Genomic DNA, 14,521 nt, shown 5'->3' with positions numbered 1-14,521 from the left:
GAGAGAGAGAGAGAGAGAGAGAGAGAGAGAGAGAGAGAGAGAAATAATACAATATGTGTGTATTCAGTTTTCATGGCTATAACAAAATACTTGAAGCTATGCTAGATATGAAAGAAAGACATGTTTACCTCACAGTTGGAGAGGACGAAGGTCCCAATATGTACCAGTACTGATGAGATGGAAGGCTTCATGCTGGGAGTGTGCTGAGACTGGTCACGGGCCAGGCTTGCCTTTTACATCGTTTCTTTGCTGCAAACAAATTGATGTTCCTCGAGACACCAGTTCCTTCTGCAATTTGGTAATCTTGTGATAAGCTTCATTTCTTCCATATCGAACATTCATCAGTAGTGCCAGGCATGGTAACACACTCCTTTAATCCCACCACTTGGGAAGCAGAGGCAGTTGGATCTCCATGAGTTGAAGGTCAGTCTGGCCTACATAGTGAGTTCCAGGACAGCTAGAGATTCATAGTGAGACCCTGTCTCAAAAACCAAGACCCTGGGAGAAACAATCTGTTTCAAGGCTGGGTAGCCAAGGTACTAGATGGCCCTGGACAGCAGTCACAGAGCTTAGACACGCTCAAACAGTGAGCATGCTGCCAGGTCATGGGAGGCTCTCAGCGTAGCTGTCACAGGCCCAAACTGGGACAACCTGATATTAGTTAATTACAAATCAAGATAAACAGGAGACAAACCTGGGCTGTGTTGTAGTCCCATGAGTGTGCCCTTGAAGAGATGAGGGCTCATTGAAAGGACAAAAGAGTAAAGTTGAAAGATCTTTCAAAGGACAAATAGAGGACAATTTCTGTGACAGCTAAAACAGGGTCAGCTAATCTGCAGGGCTTCACAGCACTTTGTCAGTGTTAATTCCCTGAACACAGAGTTCCTGAATTGTCTTTGCAAACTTCTTAGAAGTTTAAAATCAGTTTCAAACAAAATGCATTGAGAATAATTCATTTAAAGTATATTTAATTTAAATGTAAAGAAAATATAAGCAGATATTATATTAGACAAGGCACGGGTTTGCTACAGAACTCTGGTAATTTTTCTAAAACCCTTCTGTCTGAACTTACACAGCCTCCACATAGCATCCAAGCTGCTTCAGGGAGATAAAGAATCTTGCCTTTGCATGGATGGCTTCATTAGCTTTCTCTTGGCTTAAAGCCACACATGTGTTAATATATATCTAAGCAAAAGCAGTACCCAGACGCAGTATATTTCCCCCTCCAGTTTAAAATTAGCTCAGTCTGTCCACTCCATGTGAAGCTTTAACAACCTACTACTTAATAACAACCTAAATTAGCAGCTCTGAAGACCAGAAATGCACTTTTGTCTACAACACCCAAGATCCTCTGGCAAACAGCCAGTTCTGGTGCTGAGCTGGAAAACAGAAAATCCTTTTAACAAGTGACAAACTTGTCTTCACTGTGATCACTTAAACAAGATGAAAAAAAATAGCATTTTCTCTCAATCTTCCTTTTCCTTCACAGAAACACAGTTGGAAAACTTCAGGTAAGTGCAGATACAGGGTTTAACTCATTGCTAAGGAGAGTTGATTCAAGGAATCCTGCTCTTCTTTGAACCCGAGAGCCAGGGTGAAAACAGGAAAGGCCAGAAGTAGAAAAGAACTGAATCTGAGTCAAGTACCTGGTCAGGCTCCTGTCTGTATTGCAGGCCCTCAGGATGCTAAAATGCAAACACAGTCTTGTGCTCCATAAGGATGCTTCAGTTAGGGACCTACTACGTATATGACCATGACCCTACAGCATCACAACAGAGATGGACACTTCCTGTTATCTAACGACATTGTGGTTGTTACAACTGTTAGAACAAGCCACTGCATCTGTGTTTCCTGTGGAACTGATGTAAACAAACCTGTGTTGACAGTGATAAACAAGCAGGTACGTGCCACACGCTGTTATGCACACAGTATGCAGTACTTGATGAGTGGCCATGTTACTAGCTTATATTATTCTATTTTATTTTTATTTTTTTTTCGTTTTTCGAGACAGGGTTTCTCTGTGTAGCTTTGCGCCTTTCCTTGAACTCACTCTATTATTGTATTTTAAATTGCACTGTCATTACTTGCAAAACGTTTCCCATAAAGCATCATGCTCTTTTGTGCTGGCAGCAGTCTTATATGTATGTAATTACTGCATCTTTTGATTAATTTGTACAATTTATGTTCACAGAGTGAAATCAATTGATGGTGTATTTCTCAGAATGTATCTCCCTCATGCCTGAACACCTATGAATATGGCTGGAAGGATGGCAAGAAGGGCTGAGACCTTGACGACAACACTCTCCAGAGACCTTCCATGGTCCTGGTAGACTAAAGATAATCAAGGATACTGTAGTTTAATGTATGCCATGGAATTTGAGAGCTTATGTGTCTCTGAGGAAAGTGGGCCCCTCCATGTCCTCTTTTCTCCTTTGGTGTTACCAAGTCATTGAAATGGCTTTTAAGAATAGCCTCATCAGGACGAAAGAAACAGATGCCCGCAATCCCAGTACTCAACAAGGCAGGAGGACTGAGAATTGAAGCCAACCTATGCTAAATGTTAGTAAGACCCTGTCTTGACCCAAACCAAAACAACAACAGCCTTAACAATAATAATATAACAGTCAAAGGGGGAGGTCCATCCCAGAGCCAGCCGCTAAATCGATCCTTCCAGTAAAGGTGTCTACTTCAGGTCATTTGTGGCTATAATGGCTATGCGATAAATGTTTCAATCCATGGATTCATCTGTCTTACAGCACTCTAAGCAGACAATATCACTAGAACGCAGCACATCTTCAAAGTCTTCTGTGGAAGCATTTTCTTAGGAAGGAGATCCTGAATATTTGGTCAACCTTTAAGAGTGAAAGTTTGCAGAAATCAAATGATACAGGTTTTACGGAGCCTCAGGGTATCCATAAATCCAATCTATGACCACTTTCCCTAAGTCTGGATGGTCTCCATTTGCTAAGCAGATTGGACTCTGAGCCTCCTGTACAGCCAGGGCCTGAACAGAGCCAAAAGTCAGGTAGCCATAAGTCCCAGTATGATTTCTACGTTGGGGTTAACACCATGACCTAAAGCAAGTTAGGGAGGAAATGGTTTATTTCATCTTACAATTTACAGTCCATCCTGGAGGGGCATCAGGGCAGGAGCTGAAGCAGAGGCCATGGAGGACCATTGTTTACTGGTTTGTTCTCCAGGCTTGTGTTGAGCTACCTTTTTAAAACTTTCCAGGACTGCCTGTCCAGGGTGGCACACATACAGTAGGTTGGGTCCTTCCACATCAATCATTAATTAAAAAAAAAAAACAACAAATGCTCCTACAGACTTGCTTGTAGGCCAGTCTTGGTTTTTGTTTGTTTGTTTGTTTTTTTAAAGTTTATATTGTCAGATATTTAAATGGCTGTACCAGCTTGCTTCTTAGGTCCATTTTCTTGGAGTACCTTTTTCTTTCTTTCTTTCTTTCTTTCTTTCTTTCTTTCTTTCTTTCTTTCTTTCTTTCTTTCTTCCTTCCTTCCTTCCTTCCTTCCTTCCTTCCTTCCTTCCTTTCTTTCTTTTTATTAAGAAAATTTTTTCATTCATTTTACAGACCAATCAAAGAACCCCCCCTTTCCTCTTCCCGCCCCCCCAGCCTCCCCCTCCCACTACCTTCCACAAGAAGGCAAGGCCTCCCATAGGTAGGCACATCCAGTAGAGGCAAGTCCAAGCCCTTCCCCCTGTCTCAAGGCTGCACAAGGTGTCCTATTATAGGTGGTGGGCTCCAAAAACCCACTCATGCACCAGGGATGGATTCTGATCCTACCGCCAAGGGGCCCCTCAAGCAGATCAAGCTACACAACTGTCTTGCCTTGCAGAGGGCCTGGTCTAGTCCCATGCAGGCTCCATAGCTGTTGATCCAACTTTCATGAGTTCCCACAAGTTTGGTTTGGTCGTCTCTGCAGGTTTCCCCATCATGATCTTGATGCACTTGCTCATAGAATCCCTCTTCTCTCTCTTTGAATGGATTCCTGGAGCTCTGCCTGGTGTTTGGCTGTGGATCTCTGCATCTGCTTTCATCAGCCACTGAAGAAATGCTCTGTGATGACAGTCAGGGTGTTCACCGATCTGACCACTGGGGTAAGCCAGTTCAGTTCAGGCACCCTCTCCACTATTTCTAGTAATCCAAGCTGGGGTCATCCTTGGGTATTCCTGGCAATTTCCCTAGCACTGGGTTTCTCTCTATCTTCATGATAGATGACATCTCTTTCATTCCTGTTCCAGTTCAACCATCCCACTCCCTTATGTTCTCATCCCCTATCCCCCACCCTCCATTGCCCACCCCTCATCCCCAGTTTACTCATGCAGATCTCATCTATTTCCCCTTCCCAGGGTGATCCATGTATCTCTCTTTGGGTCTTCTTTGTTAACTAGCTTCTCTGGAGTTGTGGGTTGTTGTCTGGTTGTCCTTTACTTTACAACTAGTATCCACTTATGAGTGGGTACATACCATGTTTGTTCTTCTGAGTCTGGGTTACCTCACTCAGGATGATATTTTCTAGTTTCATCCATTTGTCTGCAAATTTCATGATGTCATTTTTTTCTCTGCTGAGTAATACTCCACTGTGTATATGTACCACATTTTCTTAATTCATTCTTCAGTTGAGGGACATCTAGGTTGTTTCCAGGTTCTGGCTATTACAAATAATGCTGCTATGAACATAGTTAAGCATGTATCTAAGTGGTATGATTGAACATTCCTTGGGTATATGCACAAGAGTGGTATAACTGGGTCTTGAGGAAGATTGATTCCCAATTTTCTGAGAAACTGCCACACTGATTTCCAACGTGGCTGTACAAGTTTGCACTCCCACCAACAGTGTAGGAGTGTTCCCCTTGCTCCACATCCTCTCCAACATAAGCTGTCTGGAGTGATTTTGATCATAGCTATTCTGACAGGTGTAAGATGGTATCTCAGAGTCATTTTGATCTCCCTTATGACTAAGGATGCTGAGTAGTTTCTTAAATGTCTTTCAGTGTAGGCCAGTCTTATGGAGGCATTTTCTCAATTGAGGAGCCCTGTTCCCAGATGACTCTAACTTGTGTCAAGATGACAAAAACTAAGTTGGAATACCCTATTAGAAAAGACTGGCCTGTCTCTAGTTACCTTGAGCCTTGGAGTGTGTCTCCCATGCCTTCCTACTAAAGAGCTGTGTGCTCATCAGAGTCTAGCCACTGTATTAGTCATGATGACTGGATTTTATTTCCCAGAATTGTGAGACTTGAAAATGCAACTGTTTTTCAGGGTTTTTATTTTCTTCTTTTGTTAAATGTAGCTTTTAAATTTCCATCTCTACTATATTTAAAGGCTTGTTCAAAATCTTGTATAGGAGTCCTTAATTAATTTTGGTCACTTTAGCTTTCTAAAAATAACAATTTTCTCCCCATTCCCTACCCCTTATTCCTCACTAGCTGTCTTTTTACCAGCTGACCATGATATGATTAGATTTATGAAGCCACCAGCTTCTGGCTGGCACCTAGACCCAGCAAATTTCTCTAGGGAAAAGCAACTTCAAGTCCACTTCACAAGTCTTCACTCTATGGAATAGGAACCGTTTATGTTTATTGCTTCAATGGCTCTATGTTACTTACACAAATATTTTTGATATTTATTATGACTTCTTCAGTTCTTGAAGGGTTAGCATACTTCCCAAGATATTCTGTTGCCTAGAAGCAAAATTCATGATCTAGATTTGTTTGCAACAGGGGACATAGATTTCACTACCACAGATGACTTCACAGGTAGTGGTCACAGGTCACAGTTTCACCATGAAACTGAGCTTAATTTCATAGACTAGCACTTGCACAGGCTTTTTCTAAGACCCTGGGAAGGGTCCTAGTGATGTATTCACATAAACTTATTTTACCCATAATTCATGACTCCCATACTTTTTCATTGTCATATTAACTGATAATGAAATAGCTGTGAGAATTTTTATCATCTAGCTAAGAGATGGTGCAGCTGGAAGTTTTCTTGTGTCCTGGCCTGCCGGCAGTCAGGATGAATCTCTCCCACTCCTGTCCCCCAAGTAAACACACAGAGGCTTATATTAATTAAAACTGCTCAGCCATTAGCTCAGGCTTACTGCTGACTAGCTCTTACACTTAAACTCAGCCCATTTCTGTTAATCTATATGTCACCACGTGTTCCGTGCTTTACCTGTGTGCCATTACATGTTGCTTCCTGGATGGCAGACTGGCATCTTCTGATTCAGCCTTCCTTTTCCCAGAATTCTCCTTGTCTGGTTATCTCACCTATACTTCCTGCTTAGCTACTGGCCAATCAGCATTTTATTTATCAACAAATCAGAGCAACACATATTCACAGCATACAGAACATCCCACAGCACCTCCCCTTTTTTGTATAATCAATAAGGGAGGTTTTAACTTTAACATAGTAAAATTACATATAATAGAACAGTTATCAAGCAAGAATTACAGTTATAATGTCTAGTCTATTTGTATTTGGCAAAATTAAAGAAAATATTCTATCTATCCTATATTTATGAGTCTAAAGCTTCATATCTAATTTATCTTTTATCATAACCAAGGAAAATTATAACTATCTAGTCTTCAGCTACATCAAAGACCTCAGAAGGATATAATATTACCTAAGTAAACAGGAAATGCTTTTTAAGCAACTTCCAAAATTCTGGAAACAGCAGAGACAGCTGCCTGCCTGGACAATCATCCAAAGTTCCTCTGCAACATTGGGGCATCCATCTTCAGCCCATAGGACTAATCTTTTAGTCACTTTTTCCTGTATCCTGTAGAATGTCTGACAGTTTATTCTGTGAAGCAGGAACCTGAAGGATCATTTTGCCTTGCAAAATTCAGTGGTCACCTACCTGTGGGTCCTGCATGTCCAGTTGATACAACAAACATTATGCGCAGTTGAAGAGTCTAACAAAAGTTTACAGACTACACACAAAGAAGCTTTGGTAGAGAGAAGTGTGTGGTGCTCACAGCAAGTATCCCACACCCGGGAAGCTGTCAGGACTCAGTGGAGTGGCCTGCCTCATAGCGAGAGTGATTGCATGAAGAGGGCTGAATAAGCAAGGGACTGTGTTGAAGAGCCTGGGTTCTTCTGTTTGGAGAAGTAACGGATAAACAAGGGGAGGGAGAAGACCTGAATGAAATCTACAAATGGAATTGGAATGAAGGTATCACTGAGAACTCATGTACTTACCATATACAGATGAGTGAGTTAGAAAGAGGTGAAGAATGTCTGTGTGGGGGTGTTACATACTAACGTGTTCATGCACTCTTAGGTCAAGCTTTCTTTTCCATCCCCCCACCCCCAAGGAATCCAGAGCACTGTGGAGAAATGGCTGTTCCAGACACATCTTGTGCTGAATTTATGGAAGGGTTTCTGGAAACAAGAGGACAAGACAAAGGGATGTAGTGGCGGCTCAAAGAGACTCATGTGGGTGCAAAGTGGGGAAATCTGAGCGTCAAAATCATGACTGACTGAAATTTCAACTAATAGGATGGAGAGGGAAGGTATGAGTCTATACTGCTTTAAAGTTTTGAACAAGAAAGTGGACATTTGGTAGAGTACCAACTAATCAACATAGAAGAATAACAAGACTGGAAAGGGAGCATTTCAAAACCATGGTGTCGTGGGTGCAGATACGCATCGAGGAGAGGCAGGAGGCAGAGGGGGCTTTTAGTCAGACAAAAGAGGTCAACACATATCCAAGGATATCTAAAGGATTCCTCTTGGTTAAGTCAAACATGACCTTAGATGCTATCTTGGGAAATTTATATGTAAAATATTTTTTTTTTGCTTTCATCGAACTAAGTAGTGAGCAGATGTGGTGGCATATCCCTGTAATCCCGGCACTTAGGAGGCTGAGGCCATCCTGAGCTACACAGCCAGACCCTGTCTCAAAAATAAATACCAAACAAAACCAAACAATGGCAATTAAATGGTTTTGAGAAACTCTCTGGATAGCTCACAAAAAGAAAATAAATCCCCACTGAGCACAAAATGTAGTTTTCATTCGATAAAGCACTTTAGTTAGAGGCCATTCTTTTAGTGTCTGAAAAAGTAGAAAATCCCATCCCTAGAGGGAAGTTCCTTCTCGAGCTAATCAGTGATGAGAGAGACACCGTTTGGCAGATCCCCTGCCTGTGTCCCATTGGGTCAAGTCCTGACTTTGCCACTATAAACAGAAGACTTAGGCAATGGACGGGTTGAGATTTCTTCCACCAACCAAAAAAGAACAGCAGTCTTTACAGACCAAGTATTTTTACCCAGGTTTGCAAGACTGATAGGAAAAAATAATCTCTAAAAATAACAGTAGATTCCCTAAACTGTACATGACATGGAACCAATGCCACACATTCCAGGTCTGAGGGATACTCCCTCCTCACTGTCCAGATAACTGTGTTTGGGGATCTCAGAACTTCTGCATAGCAAGTGAAACTAAAGAACTTTATTCAGTTTGCCAAAATGAGTATACAGCTAAACCGAGGAGGAAGGAGCCACCGTCTCTATGCATTTTAAAGTCATTCTGCTTGCATTCAAGGCTACTTGGACATCAAAGCAAACTCATCTGTTCCCAATGCTTAAGTTGGTGGTAAGTAACTACATTTATTCAAACTGCTAAAAGTCACATTAGGATTTGAGCATTAGGAGACATTTGTCATCTCGGTGAGGACCATGGCCTTCACAGCAGGTCAGCTGTCCCTTTTGTTTGCTGCTCAAGCAGATCTGGGCTCTCAGGAAAGCAAGCTAAGCCAGAGGAACATAGAAACCCAAGCTTCTGCCTTCAGGGTTCATCTCTTCAAAGAGAAAATTTTATGTGAAACCTTTCCTTATTAGCTATTCTGGGGGAAAGACACCTATTATTTATGCTTACAATTCAGCAAAAAAAAAAGGGTAGTATGGTAAAGAGCCTCTCATCAGGGTATAGGTAACTGGAGGAATCATCAGTAAATAATTTTCCATGGAGAGGAAAATGTCAACTCAACCCCAACACAGAAAATAAAACTGATGTTCAAAATGCTTAATTCACTCGCTCAATTGCGCAGGTGGCCGACCTGGAGCTGACTCTTGTTACCTTTCTTATCCCAATGTTCTTCACATCATAAAGCTTAAAGAGCTGTTATCAAGATTTCTCTCATCTTTGTGAGTTTTCAGGCTCAGATATGGGGCCAGGAAACTCAAGAGGGAGATGAGAGTGGAAGGCCAGCCCACATGCAGGCTAAAAACCAAATACATAAACAAATAAAGTAGTGATGTTATTCATCAAGGAAGCATCCTCAACTTTGGATTAAAAAAACTCTAAGATGACTGCAGATAAAACTTGTAAAGACCCCTCAGCAGCTTCCCTAAAACTCTCAGTAACCAATGTCAGCTTTAACCTCACTGGTGTGCTCTCACATAATTCAACTGTTTTGGGTTTTTGCTTTTTTTTTTTTCTGGCTAAGTGACAGTGTGTTATTCTAAAGGAGAATGCTATCACCCTAAGGTGCTGCAATGTAGGCTTGCTTTAAAGGAGAAAACCCTATTCACTGGCCTCAGAGACAAGGGTACCCTCACCTTTGATTTTATGTTCTTTTTCATTAATAAATACTTTTTTTCTAAGGCAAATGTTGTAAGTCTGAGTTCAACTCACTTAAAATACAGGATGATAGCAATACTATCTAGAGATATGCTTTTAGGAGTTCATAAATATTGGAGGGGTCTCACTTGCTGGAAGATGGACACATTCAGAACGCTGAAGAAGGCACAGTGTGAGAACCAGAGCATTGAATTCTTCCATTCCCTTCCTGGCCTTCCTGACCGTTTCTCTGTTGTTACCACTGTTCCAACAGTTCCTCCTAGAGTGATAAATTCTTTTGCTCTTCTTGTGCTGTGACTATGGAGCATGAAAGGATGTCACATATCACAGCTGCACTAATATATTAGATTGTTCATTAAGAAATTATAAATCATGACTCTCAGGGTGAGGGGTGCATTGATTAGAAATGAGTTGACTAATTTTCTCTCCTTTATCGATAATGAGGCTTCCTGGAGAAATAGTCTTTTGCTGAGTTCTCAGAAGAAACATTAGAATCAAGGTCCTAGTCAGTTGGGTCACTGGTCATGTTGGAGGAGAAAACGCAATGTCCTCGATGGTGAGATGCCTCTTTCGCAATAATACAGAGATCGTTTTACTCTTTAGCATTAGTTAGGGAGACTTTACAACTTATCCAGTGGGGACCCAGTTTGGAAGTGGAAGTAACTCAGTCAGTTACTATGCCAGGACAGCAAGTCCTTGGCGAACTGAGACATACAGTCATTGTAACTATAAGGACTTGTTGCAGGGGGAGTGATACACTCTTGTAATACTAAGACATGTAAACTGTATAGTATGTTAGAGAACTGTACCCAGCCCGTGGGAGGGTTCAGCAGGAGGATAATGCCACCATCAGCTATGGATCAAGATTGAGGCTAGCCTCAACTACATAAGACCCTGCCTGAAGAGAAACAAAAACAACAAAAATGAAATTGTGAAGTATGTGAAATGTATCTTTACTAATATTATTTATCCTGTTCTTTTACCCTGTGCCCACAGTTCTTGGCAATGTATGTTTTTGACTAAAAGGATAAAAATGTGTTTTTTCAGTCCATGCTTTAAATGTCCTTGTAGATTCATACTGAATTTTAAGAAAGCACCGAGTTAAAGAAATTTAATTTCTTATGAAGATTCGAGTCTGATGGCTATTGAAGTCTTCACTAAAGTTACTCTAGTCTGGAAATAGAAACCCAAATAATCTGAGGAGTAAAGCAATTAAAAATAATATAAGAGAAACACGTGCTCATTTTAAAACAGAACAGACAGCTGGCAGATTAGCAGGCCGAGACTGGTTTGCTTTCCTCTCTGCCTGTTTCCCACAGACAAGGGCCTCTTCCGTATTCCTCACGGTAACTTTCACCTTGCATATTAACAATTAGATACTGAATGCTGTATATTCTTTAAATGGAAGGAATCATGCTATACAACTGTTTAGGAACACAATTTCACTTAAAAGGACATTGAAGGCAGGGAATCTAGCTGCGTTCTGCTCAGTGCTTGCCTGCTGTGCTTGCAGACCAGGGTTCTGTCCCGGTACTGTTCAAGAGAGAGTGACAGTGTACACCTCTCAACAGCACTCCAGAGATGGGAGCAGGCGGGAGTCCCAGGTGAGCCTGGGCTACCAGGAAGTTTCATGCAAGTTTGGCCACCTGATATCTCGTCTAAAAGAAAAACTTAAAACTTAATGTCTCTCTATATGACCGTTTATGTCAGGTTTCTTAGGGGAGAGCAAGGGGATGCTTCTTGAGGGAGTATATGTTCTGGGATGAGTAGAAAAAAATCAGCACCCTTTGCTAAAATTTTGATGAACAGGATCAGAGCTGAGAAGCATAATTTCTAATGGTGATTAAATCACAAAGTAATTCAGATTATCACGGAGAATGGTTTGGGATGCATACATTCGTTAACTGTCAGATTGTCTCATAAGTACTGTCAGAATGTAGAGCTATGAACAGTTCTCAAAGTATCCCAGCACTCTGACACCTGTGGTCCAGCACCTGTGGTCCAGCACCTGTGGCCCAGCACTTGTGTTCCTGTGGCCCAGCACCTGTGCTCCTGTGGTCCAGCACCTGTGTTCCTGTGGCCCAGCACCTGTACTCCTGTGGCCCAGCACCTGTGTTCCTGTGGCCCAGGACCTGTGTTCCTGTGGCCCAGGACCTGTGTTCCTGTGGCCCAGCACCTGTGTTCCTGTGGTCCAGTACCTGTGTTCCTGTGACCCAGCACCTGTACTCCTGTGGCCCAGCACCTGTGTTCCTGTGGCCCAGGACCTGTGTTCCTGTGGCCCAGGACCTGTGTTCCTGTGGCCCAGCACCTGTGTTCCTGTGGTCCAGCACCTGTTTTCCTGTGACCCAGCACCTGTACTCCTGTGGCCCAGCACCTGTGTTCCTGTGACCCAGCACCTGTGCTCCTGTGGCCCAGCACTGGTGCTCCTAGGGACCAGGCACTACTAAAGAGTTTACACAGATGATAACATCTGTCCAAGGGATATGTTGCCTTGGCCCCTGAGATAGAAGCTGACATTTAGGGTTGTAACATAACCATCTGCACCACTGACCCATTTGGAAATGAACACTGTAGAAGCTCCAAGGGAATCTTTGGGGCATTTCTGTCCTTGTATCACTGTGTCTGCATTGAGCACATTGCTGTGTTCCCAACCAGAGTCAGGCTGAGTGGGGTGACCTTGTGATTCTCAACAGGCCAGAAAATGCATTTGTATTTCTGTCTTACAAATGAGAAACCTGAAGGTCAGAGCATAAGATGCATTCTCAAGGCAATAAAATTAGTTAAAGAGAGGATTAGATAAATTGGCCAGGCCTGCCAGCCTCATCATCACACCACAAACAATCCTGTGTAGATTCTGTGACATGAGCCTAAGAGGACAAGTGTCCTGACAGTGTGTCTGAAAACTTTCTGGATAGATGCCATAATGTCTGGACTTACTTGAGGGAAGGGCAGGAATAGTGGGAAAACAAGGTTTAAATAGTTGTAACACATGCCCAAAACCAGACACTCTCACTGATTCTGGGGAGAGATTTAAGTGAATTCAAATAATAGGAACAATATCTATATGCCCCAACAGCAGGTATCTGGGTAGAAAGTCCCCAGAAGACCAATCCATGGAAGAGCAAACCCCAAAGGAGAAGCTCTGTGGCTGTAGAAACTCATAGAGTGCTGTGACTTGAAATCACTTTGTTAAAAACTGTTGCATAGGAATCCATAAACACCTATGAAAGGTTTGACAGGTGCTTAATCTTTTGTCAGTATATTTTTCAAACCTAACAGGATCAGCTTATAAATGAGTGAAACACTCTGGCATCCTCAGTTCATAACTAATTGATGAGGCCAATAATCATGTTCAGCAGCTTACTAACCCTTTGTGTTCCAGGGACCCGGAGGCTGTCCCATTTAACATGAGTCTGGTGAATGAGAGCATCTCAGAGGAATTCATCCTCTTAGGGTTTTCAGATCGGCCATGGCTGGAGCTGCCACTCTTTGTGGTGTTTCTAGTGTCCTATATCTTGACCATCTTTGGGAATATGATGATCATTCTTGTGTCCCGCCTGGATGCCAAACTCCACACCCCCATGTACTTTTTCCTCACTAACCTGTCCCTGCTGGACCTGTGCTACACCACAAGCACAGTCCCACAGATGCTCATCAACATATGCAGCACCCGGAAGGTCATCAGCTATGGTGGCTGCGTGGCCCAACTTTTCATTTTCCTGGCCTTGGGTTCCACCGAATGTCTTCTCTTGGGTGTCATGTCATTTGACAGGTTTGTAGCCATTTGTCAACCTCTCCATTACTCAGTCATCATGCACCACAGGCGCTGCCTCCAGTTGGCAGCTGCATGTTGGATCAGTGGCTTCAGCAACTCAGTATTGCAGTCTACGTGGACTCTTCAAATGCCACGGTGTGGTCACAAGGAAGTGGATCACTTCTTCTGTGAAGTCCCTGCCCTGCTCAGGTTGTCCTGTGTGGATACAACAGCAAATGAAGCAGAGCTGTTCTTTATCAGTGTGCTCTTCCTTTTAATACCTGTGACTCTCATCCTCATCTCATATGCTTTTATTGTCCAAGCAGTGTTGAGAATAAGGTCAGCTGAAGGTCGGCGAAAGGCATTTGGGACATGTGGCTCCCACCTAATTGTGGTGGTACTTTTTTATGGTACTGCCATCTACATGTATCTGCAGCCTCCATCCCCCGCTTCCAAGGACCGGGGAAAAATGGTGTCCCTCTTTTATGGAATCATCACACCCATGTTGAACCCCCTCATCTACACCCTTAGGAACAAAGAGGTAAAGGGAGCATTTAAGAGGTTGATAGCAAGGGTCTTTGTGATTAAAAAATAAGGGTTGCCCAAATAACAGTTCTAATAGTATAAATTTACAGCTGATAAATTATATTGTTTTGTTCCCTGTGGAAATATTATGATGATCCTCCTCAAATAAAATTTTGCTGAGAGAGAACTACATCAGTGTTCTGCTGCCTAGATATATTCAGTTCACGAGCCATTAGAAGTGACCTTTTATGATCCTCCCAAACAGCTAACCCCACAAGCTCCATATTTTCAAGCTTTATACTACTTGTGTGCTTGGTAAGGATTATCAGACTTCTCAGGGTCTAAAGTAAAAACCTGAGAACCATTTCTACAAAAACAAGGCATTTCATACACAAGCAGATACACCGTCATGCACATAAACATACTCCCACAGTCTTTTAAATATGTAGATGTTCTAACAGAAATATGTAATGCGGCCATAGATTCATCTTTTTGAGGCTTGGGTGAAAATTCAGCATTGTCTCTACACCAACACAAATATAAAATTCACAGTGAATCCTCCACCTAAAGTTTATTAAAATATCTGATTATTTTATTTCTATAGTTTCTACCTCTATTAAATTGAAGTCACATC

At 42.2% G+C, this 14,521-nt stretch overlaps 1 protein-coding gene across 1 annotated transcript; it reads left to right on the top strand.

Annotated features, from left to right (window-relative positions):
• The first annotated feature begins 13,015 nt into the window (after positions 1-13,015).
• Positions 13,016-13,957, top strand: LOC128103928 (olfactory receptor 2B2-like). Its single transcript, XM_052728615.1, has one exon. It carries the CDS (start codon positions 13,016-13,018, stop codon positions 13,955-13,957), a length of 942 nt encoding a protein of 313 aa, XP_052584575.1.
• The last annotated feature ends 564 nt before the right edge of the window (positions 13,958-14,521 follow it).

This window comes from Peromyscus californicus, unplaced genomic scaffold (genome assembly GCF_007827085.1).
Source record: "Peromyscus californicus insignis strain IS unplaced genomic scaffold, ASM782708v3 Scaffold_8__1_contigs__length_139910024, whole genome shotgun sequence".
NCBI classification, from domain to species: Eukaryota; Metazoa; Chordata; class Mammalia; order Rodentia; family Cricetidae; genus Peromyscus; species Peromyscus californicus.
This window is presented reverse-complemented; position numbering and strand designations above follow the sequence as displayed.

What these genes read in the sequence shown, in the direction of transcription:
- LOC128103928 (XM_052728615.1), top strand. Translation starts at nt 13,016, where the DNA reads ATGAGTCTGGTGAATGAGAGCATCTCAGAGGAATTCATCCTCTTAGGG.